Here is a 20,663-nt window from a genome sequence, read left to right as displayed (position 1 = left end):
TTTTTTTGCGTTCAGCGTTGCGTAAAAAATTGATAAAGTGCCATTAAATTGTTTCAGTGATGTTCAGTGCACGCGGCGGCGGTGGCGGCAATGATGGTGGTGGCAACGGCTGAAACACATAATCATTCGGTGACGAATGAAAATCGATATTATCCGCCATACAGTGTCATTCTCGTTCTGTCGCACACCTCGGCCACACTGCTCGCTTTTGTGTCCATTACGAAAGAGTGCATGTGTGTTTGTGTGTGTGTGTATGAGTTTTTGTTCCGTTATTTATGGCCAACTAATTGAGTGGCATGGGATTGGCAACAATTTTATTTTTATCTTTATCATTCCCTCGTTCAACATTCATTGAATATATACTGGCTGAGTCGACGAAGTGAAGTCCATTTGAAACAAAGAAGAGGCGTACAGGGGGAGGGAATGATGGAGGTTGTCCGTATAATTAGTATTCATGTCAAATTTAATACGATTTCAAGGATGTATTCAACGTATTCCAATCGAAAACCAAGCCACCAAATTCGTTCCGCTAATCAAATTCATTTACAATATATTTGGCAAATCGGCATGACGAGACGATAGCTTAGCACGCACAATCTATTTCCGTGTCAAAGATTTTTATACTCCAATACTATATACCCATGTATATACATAAAGTATGTATTTCGGCGTTAGCTTTGGCTTTTGTTTTTTTTTTCATTGGATAACATCAAAAATCAATTTCATTGAAATGAGAATGGGCAAAGTTTTTGGGCAAAACGCATTTCCATTCCATTGGAAATCCATTCATTCGCTCTCTATTCTTTATCAATTGATTCCTTCAATATATCGAACGTATTTTTAGAAACCCTTCAAGCAGTCAAACATACGTATATATACATATGGGAAAAAGGTTAGAATCGGTGTAGAATATACGTATAGAGTAGGTGTACGATGCGAATGAATAAGCGAGTAAGCGATATGTGATGAACGAATGAATGACTGAACGTGCAACACTGAGCCAGCCAACGGATATTGTGTGTTTTATTTTCTTTCGGAATTTTGTTTGTTGTTTCAGTTTTTCGTCTTAATTATAATGGCTGTTCCGAGTGCATTTTCAGCCATTTGGCCTAGAAAAAAATAAATAAAATCAATAAAATAACATGCAGACATCATCACAAATGCTACTACGAAAATTCCACACCGTGAGTGAATCTGTGTGTATGTGTGTGTGTCTGTGTTTGGGTTGAGAAGAAGAGTAAGAGAAATAATTTGAAGCGATTGTGAGCAAAACCACCAGCACCATTGCCGCTGCCATCCGTTCGAGTGAAGAGAAAGAGAAACATATCGTGAACTACCGAGGGCGGCAGCGAATGGGAAAGAGTTGATGTGAATCGTTAGAAGTTACCCACGATCTAGGCTAAATGAATGTGCATTAAACAAGCAATTGCACACATGCCATAAAATAAATTGCACATACAAATATGCACATTCGCTCACTCTCACACACTCTCACACACTCACATATTTTCAATATTGTGCGGATCGTGAGTGTGACAGATCGATGGAGAGAAAAATTGCGTTTTGAGAGAGAAAGAGAGTGAGTGTATCAAAATAAAAATAAAACCCCAAACACATGCTCTACACTGATTGTTCCTCTGCCTCAGTAAAAGGATTCATTTTGAATGACTCACATGACAAATGAATATCTCTTTTGTTGTTGCTTTTGTTATTGTGGTTGTATTTGAAATTCTTGTAAATCATCTGACACTGCGAACACTGATCCTCCTTTGAAATCCTTATTGTTTCGTGTCAATATTGGAATATTAACAACTTTATATAACTAGTGTTGCGGATGAGAACATTTTTGAAGAATTTTTTTTATTATTATTTTTTTCTCTTCAAAACTGTCGATTCAGAGTAGAAAAAAAACCATATTTTGTTCTCAAAATTTAAATGGATATAGAGCATCACGACAATACAAAAGAGAGAGAGAGAGAGAGAGAATGAGAAATCGCGTCTTATTAACTTGAATTTTATACGGAAATATTCGATGCTGTTGTGTCGATGTATATTGTTGTTGTGCTGTTTCCAAAACTTTGCATTGACGTCGGAGTTGAGTATATGGCCTATACTATAGGCAGAAAAAGAAGCTTTTTATGACACACTATTCACTTGGCCTGTGAAAACATTTGAACATATTTTGAGCTCACTTTACGCTTGAATAGCCAAATCAAATTCATAACATGACAGGCGGTTTTTTTCGTATTCCCATATATACATACGTTAGTAGTCAGTCGCTAAAACATCGTATACATATCGAAGCACTCTAATTTGCTACTGCTCTTGCATATGTTACACATATTCAACATAAAGCAAACAAAGCGAGTACATTTGACACAAAAGTCGACCAATGTAACCAAAAATGTGAAATAATAATAACGGCAGTGAGAAAATACCTGCAAGGAAATTGGTGGCTGTATGCAAAACGAACCGAAAACTTGAAAAATGTACTTGGCTTTGAAAATGTCAAAATAAATAAGATGAGGTTTTCGGTGCTGTTAGTGCCAGTCGTCGTACATAAAATATGGTGCTTGTTCTCTGGATACTGGGTAAAAATGCCACAAAATTACCTACTGAAATATTCAGTAAAAACTAGCAAGTGGCCTTATAATACAATAATAAGAATAATTTTGCCAACGGCAAAGGCAAATGTAAGCGCCACGAGTGCATTCAGGCCGAATAAATGTTCTCGCACTAGTTCGTTAGATGGATTGTTCGTTGTGTTTGCGGGGATCGGCCGTCTGGGGCGAATGTCTTAATGAATATGGACGAAAATTGTAAGAATGACATATAATAATGTCGAGCGGTATGTAAGACCGAGCCAAAATGAAATTGCTTGTGCTCTGGTGGTAATGAACGGCGTACGCGCGCGTTCAGAGTCAGTGTTTTACGAAATTTTATGGTGCGCCTCATTTGAACCATTAGCACACAGTAAATATTGCTGTGTGTGTGTGTGTAAAAGTACTTAGAATCACGTATGTGAATGAAACTCAAGTTTCTTCTTCATTCGCATTCACATGGGATCGTCCCATGTGAAAATTGCTCTTATCCGAAAACGAAGAAAAGTAAAAGGAAGAAGAAGAAAAGAAAAAAAGCACCACCATTGGACTCGCAATCAATTTGCGCTTCATCAATTTTCACCGTTCCAATATATGTACATATAATTTGGTGTAACCATGACTTGGGTGACATGCCACCTATATGGTACAGCCTTTATACCGTTCTTTGAAATTAGGGTTATATTTCATTGGATCATGAAGCCTGCAATTTATAGACAATAATTTTTTCCGTGCGTACCTCTACTCGATATAGTGTGTGTGTGTGTGTGTGTGTTGTATGTTGGCTCAACGAGCTCAATATCGAAAGCTTTTTACATGGGTGCTACATTTATTACGTGGAATATCTGTCATTAACGTGATTTAGGACTTAATAAACACGTGGCAAGTGCGTTGATAGGCATTTGTTTCTGCGTTTTGAATTGCTTACGTAAGAATATTATGCCCTCAAAACCTGTGTAATGTGTGTTTGTGCCAGTTTGTGTATATTGTTTTTGCTTCAGTGTGTGTGCGTGTGTGAGAGAGAGAGAGAGAGAGAGAGTGAATATGTGATAAAAAGCGGGAAATGACGACAGATACGCGTAAAAATCCAACGTTAAGACACAAAGAGAGAGTTAGAGAGAGTACAAGCACACACACACGTTATCCACATTGCTCACATTTGCGCACCGTTTAATTCCTTCGTGTACTTTATCGTATTTAATCAAAACCGTAAAAAATTCTTCTTCTTGTTTCGTTTTGTTCTCTTTTTTTTTTTTCACTTTGGCAAAATGCTTTTTGGCTCAATTTTTCGCGTCAACATGTCTTTAGCAAGCGATGCGCTAAACTCCTTATGAAGCTCTACTTTAGAATATTACGAATTTTTCACTTTTTCTCAAAAGAGAAAAATGATTTCTCGCATCCGTTGAGCTTCGCATCCACATATACATCCACACATTACTTGTCTATGTATATAAATCCAAAACGTCATGTTAGCACATTTTTCACTGAACTCAAATGATGATATTCATGACATTCACATATTTATGGGAGGGCGGCGCTGATAACAAAACCTCATAATAAATGAAATTTTCTCGGCAATTCGGTGAATTGTTGTTGTTTTAATTGGATTTTCAAAGGCAAGTGCTTCAATTATAATCGTGAGCATGGAAAGACTCACTGATTCGTTGTGCGGAAGTCGCAGATAAAGAGAGAATGCGGCAGAGAGCAAGAGTGAGCTCATGTCATTGCGACGTTAGCGTTTTGCTAGAGATTTATGGAAAAGATTATTGCATTGCGATTTCGCGTCTCACCGCGATTCCTGCCCAATTCCGAAACATGATACTCGCACAGCACACGTACAAACACCACAAAGAGTAAGAAAAATTAATCTAAAGTTGATTATTTTTATATTTGATTCGTTTGGATCGATATTCTATGTAAGCAAAGTACAAAAGTAAAAGCTTTCACTTTATCTGATTGTCTTTCCATGATAACCTTCAATCATACTTCTTCCTGTTCGCTCCGTTCGTCTTTGATTCTTTTCGTTTTTCCTGCTGTGTCCCATTCCATGTGAAATGTGTAATCATCATTAATTAAATTGAATTCATGGCTTTTATAAAGACATCGTTCTCGCAACAACAATCAAATGACAGTAAATCCAAAATTGATGTTTCATTGTTTAACTCTTTGCGCGGGCGTGTGTTGTGTGTTTGTAAATTTATGCTATGTTCCGTTTCTTCATTTGCGCGGCAATGGGATGGGTAGGGGATTGCCGCCGACCGTTGCCGCTGCTATTGTGCAGAGCCGTAGCCAGGATTTTTCCCAGGAAAGTGTGGTTCCACTTTACCAAGTGATAGCTTGCCCCAAAAAAACACCTATTTCGAAAAAAAATCTGGGCTGACTCTTGGAAGTTTACGGAGTGATTGATTTTTCGTGATTTTTGACTTTTTTGCCCCATAACTCCGTAAACTTCCAAGAGCCAGCCCAGATTTTTTTTTCGAAATAGTTGTTTTTTTTTGGGCAAGCTATCACTTGGTAAAGTGGAACCACACTTTCCTGGGAAAAATCCTGGCTACGGCCCTGCTATTGTGAAACATTCACATTTCGTGTGGTTGAAAGTAGCTCAAGTATATACGATACTTCTTTGCATCTCAATGACAAGAACAAATTTAAATAGGGGTTTAAATTATTTCCGTCATTTATATGCCAATTTCTTTTTCGTCCAATCTATTTGTATGTGTATCACATTGTTGGAAGCAAATTGTGTGTCATTATTGTGTTTAGCGTTTCGAATTTGCGATAGAATGTTCTCACGCACGCTCTTTTCCCCCCAACACTCTTACACTCTTACTTTTTTTTTAGTTCAGTTTGGCGCTTGCCTTGCTGAATGATTACGGACTGTATGTGTCCGTGTACGTGGGCACAAAATAAATTGCTCATACTCGAAACTTTTCAAAAATAAATCCAAAATAACGTCAAATTAATTAGATTCAAATCCATCGATTAATAATTTGTGTGATTTTGACCCTTGTTTCATTCTGTTTGGTGTCATTAAGATATTAAGTAAACGGTTCGTGTTTCTCGTTGTTTTTTTTCTTCAAATTCTTTTTCTACACATAAAAATAAATTGCCAGAAGAAAGTGGGAAATTAGCAGCCTTGAACTAGAATACATAACACGAGAAATGTGTTATGCACCAGAGAAAATATAAAAAAGCACTCAAAGATTCGCATGAAGAGAGAGTAAAAAAAAATAACAGTAGCATATCACATAGAAATGACGGAAATTATTGGATTTGTCTGACTGCATTTGATAAAATTGGATATGTGTATTCATGTGTTCGAAGAAATGGTGACAGCAGCCATATTGGTCGTCATAATTCATTAGACGTTACGATACAGCAGTAGTAGCACACAGGAGTAGACAAGCAACGATTAGCGCTAATTGTTTTAAATAAAACGATCGATTATTCCATTAACACACAGTAATCGGAACATATTATTTAATGAATGGACATTCGAGTCATCGTCGTAGTCATTTATTGTTGTTTTTGGAATTGAAAGGCGCCCATGGGAAATACGTACACATATCGAAATGTACATTTTTCGAAAGCAACCCGCACCGGTATGTGTATGTGACTATCATCATTTTCATATTTATCGTTCAGAACGTTCCATCGTCAGTCAGTCCACAGCAGATTCAGTCATGCGAATTAAAAATGCTGACGGAAACATAAATCCGGTAGCGTATATCATCATTTTGGCATGGTTCAGAATGTCCTTGTGCATGAAAATCGCCAAATTGAAATATACAATATTATTTACGTGTGTGTGTAGGTGTGTGTGTATGCGGGACGTATGGTGGGCACACGACAAGCCACCAGATCCAAGTAATTGAGATATCATCGAAGGTTACCACAAAAGCTTATAAAAGTGTTTTTCTTCTTCTTCTTCTTCTTAGTTGTCGTCCACTTTTTCTTCTTTTACTAGTGCTTTTTTCCATCTTCATTTCCATTTGCGAACATAGCGAAATACACGTCGGCAATATTTTTCGATTCGATATGATATTTGTAGATTATATAGCAATGTAACTAAATTCCACACCCCCAGCGCAAAAAAAGCGTTGTTGTCGTTTTCGATTCGAATCGTTCAAGGATAATCACCGGGCAACCTTCTCGATTCTCGCGTGTGTGTGTGTGTATATGCATGTGGTTGAGTGAAGGGGATCATGGCGGCCATGTGTATTATATGCCACATTTGCAATTTCCATTTACCGCCAACAAATTGCTTCGACCATTTCGTCGAATAATTAGAAACCCAATGCACTTACGTATAATGAACTGTCACGATCTTGTTACCATGAACGCTTACCAGTTAAATCGCGTGTTTTACTTTCGATTTAGCAAACTGGATCAATTGGGTTGATTGAAGATTTGTAATGAGATGCGCCAATGACATTTGATCAATGGTAATTTTTCAAAAGAATAAAAATTAAAAAAAAAAACGAACTGCTCGATCCATTGCGCAATGTTTCAAATGCCGCTTTCAATGTATCGTTCACTGACGAGGAGAGTAGCAGATAATCGACTAGATGGAGAATATAAATTCCATCGACAGGCATTGGTTTTTTTCAAGGCTGTATAGATTGTGGGAACGAGTACCAAATCCGTAACTGATGCTTTCCCAGAATCCAGTATGTGTCTATATGTGCGAACGAAGCACTTTCAATTTGAACCGCACACTTTTCTCCCTCTCTTTTTCACTGTATACACATATTTTTTTTCACTTTCCGCCAGCAATTCTAAACAACAGCAACATGCTACAGATTCAGATGAAGATAAATCGACTCTCAATTTGCAGCAGCACTAAACGCATTGTTGTCTATGGATTCACTTGCTCTCTGGATGAATAGAGATAGAGAGAATCCATCAGCAAAATCCAATGGTTGCCTATGACATCCTGGCTGCTATTGCTGTGTGTGTGCGTGTGTGCTCATGTGCGATGGCATGATTGAAATGTTGCCTCTCATAGAATAAACATTTATCTGACATCCAATATTTCACATGATGATTTGTAGTTGAATGGGATAAAAGTAGAATAACGATGATTTATGCCATTTCCGCTGAAATTCGTAAACTTGCCGCCACTGCCACTGCCACCACCATCACTGGCAGTGTCGCCAACGCCTGGCAGAAACCGATATAGCATTCACCTGATTTTCCATTATTGTTGACAGATTCTCAACAAAGGGTATTCAATGCAAATGCCAATTTCATAACCGTTCATCCGACCGCAGAAATAACATTCTCATCTATATTCGAATTCGCATATAGTCTCTATCGCCTCTCGTCTCTCGCAACTCTCGTACAATAGTTTTTGTTGGAAAAAGCCCACACACACAAGAGACACACTGCTGTCAAAGAAAAACTTTATATTCGGCAATGTTTTTCAGTTTGAGCTCCAACTTTGACATTAGACAATATTTGTCTAGCAAAAGTCAAGCGCAATAAACATCGATCAGAAGGGCAAGAGGTGGTGGAATACGTATAAAATTTAAAATGTCGACAGAGATGAGAACGAAACTCACAGAGAGAGAGAGAGAGAGAGAGTGGGCGAGTGAGCGAGAAATGAAAGGAAAGGATAGAGAAAGAGAGGAAAAGAAAAACATTGGAAAAGTTGTTACATTTTGTTCGGCAGGTCAATGTTTCGTTACGATATAATGCGATACGCAGCGCGTTCGCATTCCACGTGCATCAACGAAAATTCATTTTGTACCGACGGAATGTGGCTAAATATTCAATAAAATAATCGAAACATTTCATCAATGGCACACACTGGTGTTTTTGTTGCTGCTGCCGCTGCCGCTGCCATACATTGAATTAAATCAAAAATTGAGCATAAAATGAACACCAGTTTATGGATGACGCGGCTGAAATATTGAAATCAATAATATAAGTGGCAATTTCATTTAACTGGGGCTGGTGCGTGTTAACCGCACAAGAATTGGGCGTCATGAAAGCAGAACGAACGAATGAATACACGATCGAAGCGACAAAGACCACATAAAATATCACATTTTGAAGCGCAACGAACGAGCAACAAAAAAGCACCAAAACACCATCGATTCAAACAAGCACTATGTGGTGGTTTCTTTTTTTGCTTCATTTTGTCGACATGTTCATGCTCGTCCATCGGTTTGTTATCGTTGGTTTGGTTTGTTATGACGCAACATAAAATAGAAATTTACTAAACGAATTACGGGAAAACAGTGAAAAAGACGAGAAGAGAAATGAAAAGAAAAATAGAACAAAATCAAAATGCTTTTGTTGATAACATACGAAAAAATATACAAAACACTAACGGCAAACAAACGGAAGCGAACACATAACAAAAACTCGAAAAAACCGAAGAAAACGAATGCAAGAACAAAACGAAAACGCGCTCGCACACACACACACACACACACACAGATTTATATTAGATGCATTGGCGTTGTTGGTCGAAAAAGTTTTCCCATATCGGAAAAAATAACAACCGAAACATTGTAACGCAAAGTGATTGTTTGCACGTGCGTGTACATTGTGAATACATTGTACTCGGTTCTCACATACGATTGGTATTTGGAGTCGATTGGTATGGCTTTGGCATAAGTACAACTTGTTTACAAATTAATATCCATAAATTCGAACGACGAACATGTAGAGTATGTTTCATTTTGGCCATCGTTTTGTATTAGTAGCTGTGTGTGTGTGTTTTTTTCGGGTTTTGAAAAATCCTTGGAATGTCTTATGCTATTTGCAAATATTTGATCGAAAGTAAGTAGGAATAATATGAATGAGCCACCGTCGTCATCACGTGAGTGTGGTGTGTGTGTGTGTGTCTGTATATATATCAGGTTTTGTGTAGAGGCATTTAACAAGATGACACAATGACAGCAGCCAACAATGAATATAACATAGCAGCGGTAGCAGTAGAAGCGCAGCCACACAGCGATCCTTTCGGTATGGGGCTGGCTCAAAATAAAGTACAAAGGCAGAGAGGAAGAGAACGTGAAAGAAAAAAGAGAATTACTAAACCAATGTCAATAGGCCAATCATGAACTGACGTAATCAAAATTGCTATTATTATTTACGAGATGATTGCCTTTTTGTGATGGTCACAATCCCCATGCATAAATCCATGTATACGCAGATCCTGTCTTATGTTGGCGCATAGTCGATGTTGGCTACGATGTTGTGATTGGTCAAGGAATTGGTCGAAAGTATTTCGAGCTTTTTACCATTGGCCATTAATCAAATGAATCCGAAATGTTTTTGACTCGGTTCGCAGAAATGAAAATAATGCTCTAAATTAAAGCCTGAACATGAGTCCGTTTGCGGCTGAAGCGATTGTTAGCGCAACGCATCGCGAATTATGCAGGAAAAAAAAAGAATCAGTGTTTGCCATGAAATTCAAGCTGTTTTGTGTTTTTCTGCTATATTTTTTTTTATTTGTTCTCTCCGTTTTGTCGCTTTATTGACGGTTATAAAATTGCAGCTTTGCTACATAAAGACGTTTGATCCGTCAAACGAGCTCAGGGGATAATTCAACTTCTTGACAGCGGCAATGAATCTCACCGCATCATTCATCGCAGTATGAAGATTACTTTATGACATTGTTGCAACTGTGTGCCATTCGCACACAACAATGGAACATCGAGAGCGAAAACAAAAGTAATAACCAGAGCAAAGAAAAGAAACATGTCTTTCACAACGGGATTTCGATAATTGTTACTCCGGTACATTATTTGCAATAAATTGTCCAATAAATTTTAGTCTCGGGCGCTTCGTTTCTTGTTTGCTCTGCCAATAATAACAGCACATTTCCAACGAATTACTGTAGTGGAACATGCACACATCTGTTGTGTAGGGGCGCTTTTGAATGTGATTTCCCATAAGCCGCCCGCAAAATCCATATTCCGAAAATTACAATAATAACCATTGCTAGATGATATGGAATGCAGACAATAAACTAATATTGTTCGGTGAAGCGACAACATAAACGAATTTCGAATTTCGCTTCAATGGAATAAAACTTTCATTTCCTTCGAATCATTGAGCGCTGCAAACGAACGAACGAAAGCATGCAGCGACAGTTGAAATGAATAGAGAATCGAGCGAAGAAAGAAACACACACACACGCAGAGAGAGAGAGAGAGATCTACTTGAAAATAAACTTCGGGAAATGGGGAAACAACAGCAAGGGAGTTGCTATCGTAACGAGATGCTCGATGGTTTTCGTGTCACTCGAGCATACAATTTGATTGAATACTTGAGACGAAAACTAACTTATTCTTCTCCTTCTTCTTCATCTCTGCTCGTTTTTTATTCTGCTCGTTTTTAAATATTCGAGCGAATTTGTACGTTGCACATGTGTTTTGTCAACGAAAATCTATTGTCATTTATTCGATGGGATGTGCGAGTGTGCCCATGTGCCACACTCTCGGGTAACAACACAAATGTTTTAGTTTTTGAATCGGTCAATGCGGCGAGATGTGTGTTCTGTTCTCGGTCTCACTCTCTTTCTTTCTCTCTCTCTCTCTCTCTCTCTCTCTCTGTCTCTCTCATCTTCGATTCACTTGATTGGGTTTCCATCTCTCGAAAAGTGCATTCAATACATACATAATGCATCTCAAACATAGTCAAGAAGAGTTTTGTGAGCTTTGGCATTGCGGTGGTGTCACACATCTCCTATATAGTGTATCTATAGTTTATACTTTTTAGCTCTTTGGTCGTTGCATTGTTCATTTGATGCGATTTATTTGAGCGTATGTGAGAGATAGAGAGAGGCGCTAGCGTAAAGTGTTGAACCAGAAATCAGATCTGTTGCCATAATGTACAATAGCAGTCGATTTAACCTCCGTCTTTGATGAGGTTCAACTTGAACTAGTCGAAAGAACGGTGGTGAATGCCAAAAATAGCAAACATTATCTAAATTACACAGTCACTTTGTGTGCCATTCAACAACGACAGAGGGGAACAAAACCATCCGAATTGAAATTCAATGATTTCTTCTTTTTTTTCGAGATAAAAAAGAGCTTCTGTTTGAATAACTTGATGCTGGGCCATCGAAGCCGTGACACAAAGACAATTTCAAAAAGAAATCCATACTTACCCCACACAGAGAAAGAAAAAAACAAATCCGAACAATGCAAATTGGAAAATCGCTATCTATTCCAATTTAAATATAAAACTTTTTTATCTGCTTACTCATTTAATCAATTCGCATGCACTTTTTATTCTCTCTCTCTCTCTCTCTCTCTCACTCATTCTGCCGATTGATTTGATGTTTTCGCTTGTTTTTTTTTTTGTCTTGTCTCTCGTTTTTCTATCTTGACTCTCGTTTTTCGTGTTAAAAGAACAAAACCATTGGCAAATGTGCCAGAAGAAAAATGTAAAGAAAGCAACAAAACGGTAAAACAACAAAGAATATGGCGAAAAAATGGTGAATATTTGTTTTTGTTCAATGCCACTCATAGTCGCCACCCAGCTAACGGAGAGCGAGACAGAGAGTGATGTCAAAAGAAACGGAGAAAAAAGTGCTCATAATTTGTATAAGAAAGCAGTTTCCATTTATTCATGGTTTTCTTTATTCGTGAATAAAGTGGAGCATAAAGAATACACACACACACAGAGAGAGAGAGAGAGAGGGAGAGAGAGAGAGAGAGAGAGAGAGAGAGAGAGAGAGAAAGAGAGAGAGAGAGAAAGAGAAAAGAAAAGAAAGAAAAAAACAATGAACGAGAAAAACGAGCGGAACACAAAAAAAATTGGCGGCAAGCTTACACACGGAGAGAGACACAACATATCGAACACAAGAGCTGTGACAGTAGGAAAAACTAAAGAACAAACCGCAACACGCGCGCATATATGATAACAAGTTTAAGGAAGTTACGGTGCAAAATTATGGATTGTTATACATAATTTTATGTACAATAATCTACGGATGCGGGAGTTAATGTAAACCATTGTATACGACAAAGTTTTTGTTTTTTTTCAACTCAGCATTTTACTCAAAGAGCTAATTGGCCAAACATCAATATAATTCTGATTCGACACTTTGCCGAAACTGCACACCATAAATTGGGGATTTTATAGTTTGTAAGGTTTGCAGAAAATGAGTTTGCGATGTCAACTGCCGAAAGAGCATTTTTGATTGACATCCGCCGAATTTCGTAAACAAACCGAACACTATAAATAGAGGTGTTCGATGACAGAGAATTCAGTCTTAATCCAGATGTGAGCATGTGAACTCATAAGATTTTGATTCAATAAATAAAGAATTTTTTAAAAAGAGAAAGTCTTTGTTTAACTCGGGCATACACCTAAAATATACCAGCACCATTTTGTTGCTTCTTTTTTTTCATTTTTGCTTCGATGATGCGTGAGTGGAGTTTGTTGTCTCTATTGAATTGTTGTGGTTTGAATCGGCATTGCCATTGTTGGTCGGTATTGTTGTTTGTAATGGCAACGAATTGTCTAAATATGCGGTGAGACACTGAATGACAACAAACTTGTACATTTTGACTACTTATCTCTGTTCGATGCTTGGTCTCGTATTCACTCGATATTTCTCAAACACGCTCTTTGCCTTTCTATCTCTATCTCTTTCTCTGTCTCTGTCTCTCTCCTTCTCCCTTTCCATCGCTAGCTCTATCGTCATCACACTTTTGGTGCTCTCTTTATGATATATACACTGCGACACATCTCTGCGCGTTTACGCCAATCGTATTGTTTCTATTGCCGTACATCGAATGCATATTTTCACCAGTTCAATTTCGATTTCGCGCTTTTTGTATCATTATCATCACCATTTCAATCTGTCTCTATGCCAATACACTGATGGCGAAAAAAAAATACTTTTCTCTTTGTTTTTATTGGTCCGCCTTCTTTGGTCGGTCGTTGAGATGATGACGAAATTCTTTCATTCCCAGTCCTCTCCAGTCCTGTGTGAGTGTCACACTAAAGTAAGAGAATGAGAGATAGAAAAATGCCTAGAAACATCATCGCACATTTTTACATCGCCTTGATGCTCCTTTCTTTTTCTCTGTTTAATTCTTTATCAAAAAAAAATGCTGCATTTCGGTTATTGCGAGTGGTGGAGTAGCAAAAAGTCCTATCATTCTTGATCAAATGATAATTTATTGCGGCGCTAGTTATGTACATATTTCTCGTTTGGCTTTCCTCAACGGAATGGACCATTATTTCTCTATGCAAAGCTTGTGTGACATATAAAAAGCCAAACGAGGCAATCGACATTCTAATTCAACATACTTACACAACACAGATGTGTATACCGCTGCTGCTGCTGCTGCTGATGCTACCGCTTAACTACGAGGCTTGGGACATGTAGCTGCTTTTGGGGAATCGAAATCGTTTGTGTGCACGTTACACCCCGAATGTGTTGTGTATGTCTGACAGAAACACATCACATCTTTTGCTACAACCATATCACCCATTGCCATAACACAGTCAATCGCAATATAATTGCTTTGAGTGACGTTCGCCAACTTTTACTTGGTACATATTGTAATTGGAATGGCTTACAAACGCACACACACATAAAACAAGTGCTGCTGCTTACATCCCATCAGTTCTGAGCACAGAACGCACTCACAACAAATTTGTATGATTGAAATGGCCGAAAATAAAATAAAAACCGAATCGACTATTTCCTATTTATGTCACTCTCATTCTCTCTCACACACATACTCACACTCATCCATTGTGTGCTCATTTCATGGTATACGGTATATTTGTTGTTTGCTTTGTTCTGTTTTTCCTTTCCACATTGGCACAATGCCGTGAAAGTCAAAAATGTTTTACATTGGCTCGTGTTCGCTGCTCTTTAAAATCAAATCCATCGTAAATTGAAATCGGCAAATGCAATTATTTATGCTTTTTTTCCTTTCTTTCATTCGGTATATCTATATATTGAATAATGGGGCTCTTTCGTTACCAATAATGGCTGAGAAAAGCCATTAGAGTGAAAACATGACAACATGAAACCACCACATTGATTTATACCACCTAGTCGCTTTTCAGTGGTTGAAAATTTACAAGGAGCAAATCATTGCTGTGTGTGTTTGCCAACCGTGATTCAATCGACCAACAGCGCAAAAAAAAAACAGAAAATAAAAAAAAACACGGAGAGAGCGAATAGACAATGATACCAACAATAAAACAGTTTATTAACTTGTGATTGTTTGAAGATTGAAAAAAAAAATATAATGCTATAGGTTTGAAAAGTTTTTCCGCTATTGTGTGGGCTGTAAGAGGTCAAGTGTATTTTGTTGTTGTTGCTATTGTTGGTGTGAAAACAAGGTGCGAGGTTAGTTTTTGTTGGAATGCAACGTATTTAACACGAACATTGGTCTAATGTTTGGTTTTCTGACGAATCAAATCAGTGTGTGAAACGACAATACAAAACTTTTATCTGTTCGAGTGGTGGTGACGGTAGTTCGTGTAATAAAACGTACACACTGCAATTTTATACATATATTTTATTTCTTTACAATTGCAATCTTCAATATCACCTAAGTTTGGTGGCTTCGCTGTTGCCCGAATCGATATCCGGTCGAAATTGTTTTATGCATTATTGAACGACAACATCAATCGTTCACAGCCAAGTTCCAATTTTCGGTCAGTTGTTCGTGTAGGTATTGTGTGTGTGTGTGTGTGTGTGTGTGTCGATGAGTGAAGTATGGGCAGAGAAAATGACAAGGGGAAAAGGGAAAGAGAGACAATGTTGAAAAAGCACTGGCACCACGAAACCACGCGATTCAATGTTCGATTTCACTTCTGTAATCGGCTATCACGTCTTTTGCGTATGCAATATTGTTGTAATCGATTCGTAGTCAAGATACGAAACTTGTGTGTCGATTGAGTAGGACAGAAATTGGAGTTTTGATGATGGCGAAAAATGGTAACATCGAACTAAAATCGTGCCGAACAGTGCCGTGCCGTGCCGTGCCACAACGGAGCGAAATAACAGCAGCAAAATAACAAAACGGAGAGAAAAAATAAAGGAAGAAAACTGTCTGAGTAGAATACTATTTCTTCTCACTTTCAATAGAGTGGCTAAGATAGAGTCTAGCATTCAATTTTATATCGAAGTTTGTGGCCATTTTCGAGCGCGTCACATTTCACATCGAAGCACATTTCATCGTTTATGTATTTACGGGCGCGTCATTCAATCCCAACGACCCGGTTTGATTTTGATATTTATCACAATGGCTACTAGCTGGCAGGCAAAAATTTCACTTCGGAATGCTAGCTGCCTCTGTCTGTCCCTCCCTCTCTCTCATTTTATCTATCCTGACGATACAATTGTACCACTATGAATACATGTATGTCTATGGATGCCACGAAAAAAAAAGGAAGACGAGAGAAATATAAGGAGCCACACATACACACATACCGTATGCATGGAGCCACACATTTGTATATCGAGCAAGCAGTCTCGGGACTGCCAGTAATTTCAATGATCAATGCCGCTCTTGATCTTATTGATTGTATTATCATATTACGTACAAGCCATAAAAATACATGTATATACTTATACATACATAACCAATCTATCGTGAGATGGAAGAACATGCATTGCTCTCTTTCTCTTTATCGAACGTGTTCGTTCTTTTCGCAAACGAAAACATTTTTATCATTTTCATTCGTTTTTATCTCACATCTTATACATGTCGAAATTGATTTCTTATCTTATTTACAATGCGATTTTGTATTTCCGTTTTTTTTTTTCTTTTCATATTTGTTTCCTTCATCTCTTCTGGGGTCGAACGATACCAACAACAACAACGTTGAACGATGACTCGATTGCGCGTGGTGTAGACAAAGCAGCAACAAGAATTCAAGCACTATATCGTGGTCATAAAGTTCGAGCAAGCATGAAGCAAGGCGATTCATCCGCAAACAGCAACAATACAAAGAGCGCAACATCAGCAACTGCCGAAAGTGACGCAAGCAATGAACCGACACAAGAAGAATTAAAAGCCGAGTTTCGGGAAGACGATAAAGGTTAGTAGTATTATTATTTGAATTCTCTTAATCTTCTTATTCGCAGGTTTTTCTTCCGCCACCGCTGCTGCTGCTGCTGCTCTTCATGTTTTTCTCCCATCATTTTACTAATGTGCCCATCATTTTCTCATGCACTCGACCATCGCTTAACTCTCTCAACGATTTTTCTTCGTAAATTTTTTATATCACATTTGGTCTTTGCTCAGTTCGTTTCTGAATCTTTCTCTCAAGTCGATTTATTACCGCCCGGAAACATAAAAACCATGAAATCGAAAGATCGGCACACAAAGCTGGATAGCCGTTAGTAGACACTTCTTACATGTTCACATTTTGTTGCCCGGTTTTTCATCGTCTTGCTCAATCTCCTTTCTCTATCATTTCCATCTTTTTTAATGTATCCTTCATTCAAATGGATTAAACTGGATGCTTCTTTTTTTCTCTATCTTACTCTCGTCCATATTCATAAAATGCTACGTGCAATTCGGCCAAACAAAGGACAAATAAAATTTATCCCTTGGCTTTGCGTCGCACTATCATACCGAACAATGGAATACTAAGCCATTTCGAATGTTTATGTGTATATTCCATTTTCTTTTTTTCGTCGCTTTCTTCATTTTTTGACATAGTTTCGGGGCCACTGCATAAATTGCCACCAATAATCTCTCCTTAAAGTTGGGTCCTCAATGTATGTTTTCCCTGTGTATAATAACTACTCCGTCGATTTTTTTCTTTACTTCTGCTCACTACATTTTGCCGTCTCTCGATTTAACGTTTATTGCCGTTCTTCGTCGTCGTCGTTTTCGTCTTCTTCGACGTATTAGGTTGATTCGCTTCGTGGGTCAAACGGTCGCAATGTAATGGTGTTTGTATGCTGTTGCTGTATGTGAATGTGAATGTCTAAATGTTCACAACATTCGATTTGTTGATTCTCTGTCACACGACGCGTAATAAACGACAGAAACAAATTGTCTAATCATGCTGTGTGCACATTAGAGTGACGAAACTGAAAGCTTTTAAGTTCACAGAGTACATAGAAAACTGGAACAGTCTGCCAAGGTGAAAAAAGCGTCACATTTGAATTCCAAATTAGGTTTGTTTGCCAAAAAGTTTGCCCGTCCGAATCACAAGCACATACAGCGCGCGCACATTCAGTCAATGGGTATGGGCGTGAGCGAGAGAGAAGGAGCAATTGAGATCAAGTGAGATAGAGAAAATGTTGCAGGCAACAGCACTAAGGTAGTCGTAGGAAACATTCATTTCGAAATGTTAACATTTACGTTATTTGTTGGCCCGCATTTTTTTCGTTGATAAATTTTCAATTGGAAAATCCTTCGAAAAAAAGGTTTCCAATTGACATATGCGCCTCTCTTTATTTCACTCACTCCCATATTTATTCTGTGAATCAACATAGATACGTGTTGTTCATTTGAATTTACAGTCAAATAGATGAAGAAGATGATAAAAACATTGCCTTAGCCCCAAACGAAGAAAAAAGCATGTATACGGGCAGCTTGCTGTTAGCACTAAGTCTGTTTATTACTTTAAGTTTTGCCATTTGATCATTAAGCAATGTTACTATTTTCATCCTCTTAAATATAATTAGAACATGTGTAAATCGAGTATCCACCACATTGCAATTCCGTCGCAAAAAGGATTCGGAAACATTCACACACAGATGAAGAGACGTGGAGAGCAAACAAAAAAGTAAATAGAAAGGGACATAAGAAGCTGTGATAGCAGCTTTAACACGATAGCATGGGCATGTGTGACAAAAACCGCCCCTAATCAAATTATCCGGTTGGAAATGGAGTCAAAATAATCGAAACGAACGCCATACTCTCACACTCACACATGGACAGCATGGAAGCAGCAATAGCAACAGCAAAAAATAAAGGGTGTTTCAACAAGGACGCAAAAAACTTTAGATAAAAAAAACACATAAATTAAATTCCAATTGTCCAAATTTTTATTGTGTTATGTAGTTTGGTCTATGGCAATTATGTATGAAAGTGAATTTTATGCAAACGGCCTGTATGGCGCATTTTAATTGTGGCCTGTTTAGAGGAAAAATTTCACCAAAAAATGTTGAAAAATGGCATTTTTAATGGTAAAAAAATGCATTAAATATGGACTTACACACCTAAAAACGCAGCTAAGGCACTCGCGATGAAATAATGTATCGCCAAATAGCCAAAAAATGGTCCAATTTTGTGAAATTTGTGATTTGAGTAACCAACCTATGCATTTGGCGCACAAATTTTCTGTCATTTTTGAAGCTCAATTCTGATTAAGTTATTATTTGACGGTTTTTCAAGGACATTTCATTGTTGAATCGATTTGGCTAAACAATTAGTGTCCCCAGCTGTCATTTAAAAGTATCAAACTCAATAATTGTCAAAGCCATTTTTGTAAAATTGGCCAAAGTTGGCCATGATGGCCAAAAACGGCCTATTGGCTATATCTCAAAAACGGTGCGGAATTTTGCTTTTGTTATTGAGGCGAATTTTCGGCTCAAGCTGAGATAAAAAATTTTAAGAATAAAAAAAACGAGAAAAATATGTTTTTGAGATGTTAAAAGCCAGATTTTAACATGAGATTTTGATTCTTCGGAAATTGAAAAATAGACCTATTTTCGTGGTAGGATTTTACGATTTCAACGCGTTGATCCTTTGTTAATGTTGACATGGTTAAATTTGCCAAAGACTGACGCCTCCAAATGACATATCAGTTTGACAGTTCTGGTCAGCGTTCATGCTGTCCCTATTGGAAAACTTTTTGCGTCCCTGTTGAAACACCCTTTATATACCGAATCCGATTAGTTTGTGTATGCACATGACATCAACGGTACACAACGAGTAGTACGAGATTTGCAAATCGTACGTTAAAAGTAGTATCGTCGCACAACACGACCAACACAGAAAAAAAAATTTACCGCACCGAGGTAATTTGCATATTTCATACATGGCAAAATGCTATTCGGCAAAATACCAGAAAATAGAAGCGACGAAAGAAGAAGAAATTAACAACACTGAACGATATAGTGATGAATGCAGGTGCATCTAGGGTAAATAAAAGGAAATTGGAGCACAGCACATTGGTATTTAATCATTTTTCTATTATGCGATGTGTACACGAGAGAAAAAGGTTACGAATCCACTGAATCTCTTCTCGAATTGATTTTCAATTGACGTTATCATCATCATCACGTCATTCGTCGTCGCCGCCGCCGCCGCCGCCGTCATCATCGTCGTCGTTGCAGTTGAGTGTGACTATATGCTCCTCCGGTTGGGTCGCACAGTTGGAATTCAATTGTGGTCTCAAAATGGAACTATGAACTCTCGTCTCGAATTAATTCATTCATGTATACCATGATTAATATATTATATAACGAAATTCGTTGTCAGGCTAACAATTTAATTAGTTGTGTTTGCACACACCGACGTTTGTTTACGGATGCTTGCGCCTGATCTCTTCCATTCTCTCACTCAAGAAAAAAAACAAACTAATCCAATGTGGATCCATGTTGCTGTTGTTGTTGTGAGCAGCTAAACCGAACTAATTATTATTTTCCAAGAATTCAAAATGAACCGAAGCGTTGATTTTCTCTTTTCTTCACAACACAAAAACATACAGTAGCTGTCAACCCTCGCTGTATGGTTCCACCTCATCCCTACAATCAACTAATAGAATTTGAATTTTTCATCTGATTTATGGTGACAATCCAAATAATTCACGTCGCATTAGTCTTCATTTCGCAAGTACATATTCATTTAGGCCTTCTTTTTTATTCGGTTGACGTGTATGCATTTATCAACATGTTAAATATGTGTAGCACAGCGCATTGTGTACGTTATTTGATTGCTGTGGTTTCTGACAATAATCGCATAGTTGCATACTAAACAACGCTGTGCACAGGTGAAAATACACAAGTAACAACAAGAACAGCAGTGGCAACAGCAGCAGCAACAGCAGCAGCTGCAACAGCAGCAGCAACAGCAGCAGCAACAGCAGCAGCAACAG

The 20,663-nt window shown here is 37.9% G+C and overlaps 1 protein-coding gene across 5 annotated transcripts in view; it reads left to right on the top strand.

Moving 5' to 3' along the window:
- LOC129576779 (uncharacterized) overlaps positions 1-20,663 on the top strand; it is a 55,180-nt gene that overhangs the window by 21,294 nt on the left and 13,223 nt on the right. For all 5 annotated transcript variants that reach the window (XM_055462452.1, XM_055462455.1, XM_055462456.1 and 2 more), the window contains exon 3: positions 16,458-16,643. In XM_055462452.1, the coding sequence (XP_055318427.1) occupies positions 16,458-16,643 (186 nt within the window). The remainder of the gene's footprint in view (positions 1-16,457; positions 16,644-20,663) is intronic.

This window comes from Sitodiplosis mosellana, unplaced genomic scaffold, assembly GCF_009176505.1.
Source record: "Sitodiplosis mosellana isolate CC-2019 unplaced genomic scaffold, AAFC_SMos_1.0 Smas_scaffold_6191, whole genome shotgun sequence".
Classification (NCBI taxonomy): Eukaryota; Metazoa; Arthropoda; class Insecta; order Diptera; family Cecidomyiidae; genus Sitodiplosis; species Sitodiplosis mosellana.
This window is presented reverse-complemented; position numbering and strand designations above follow the sequence as displayed.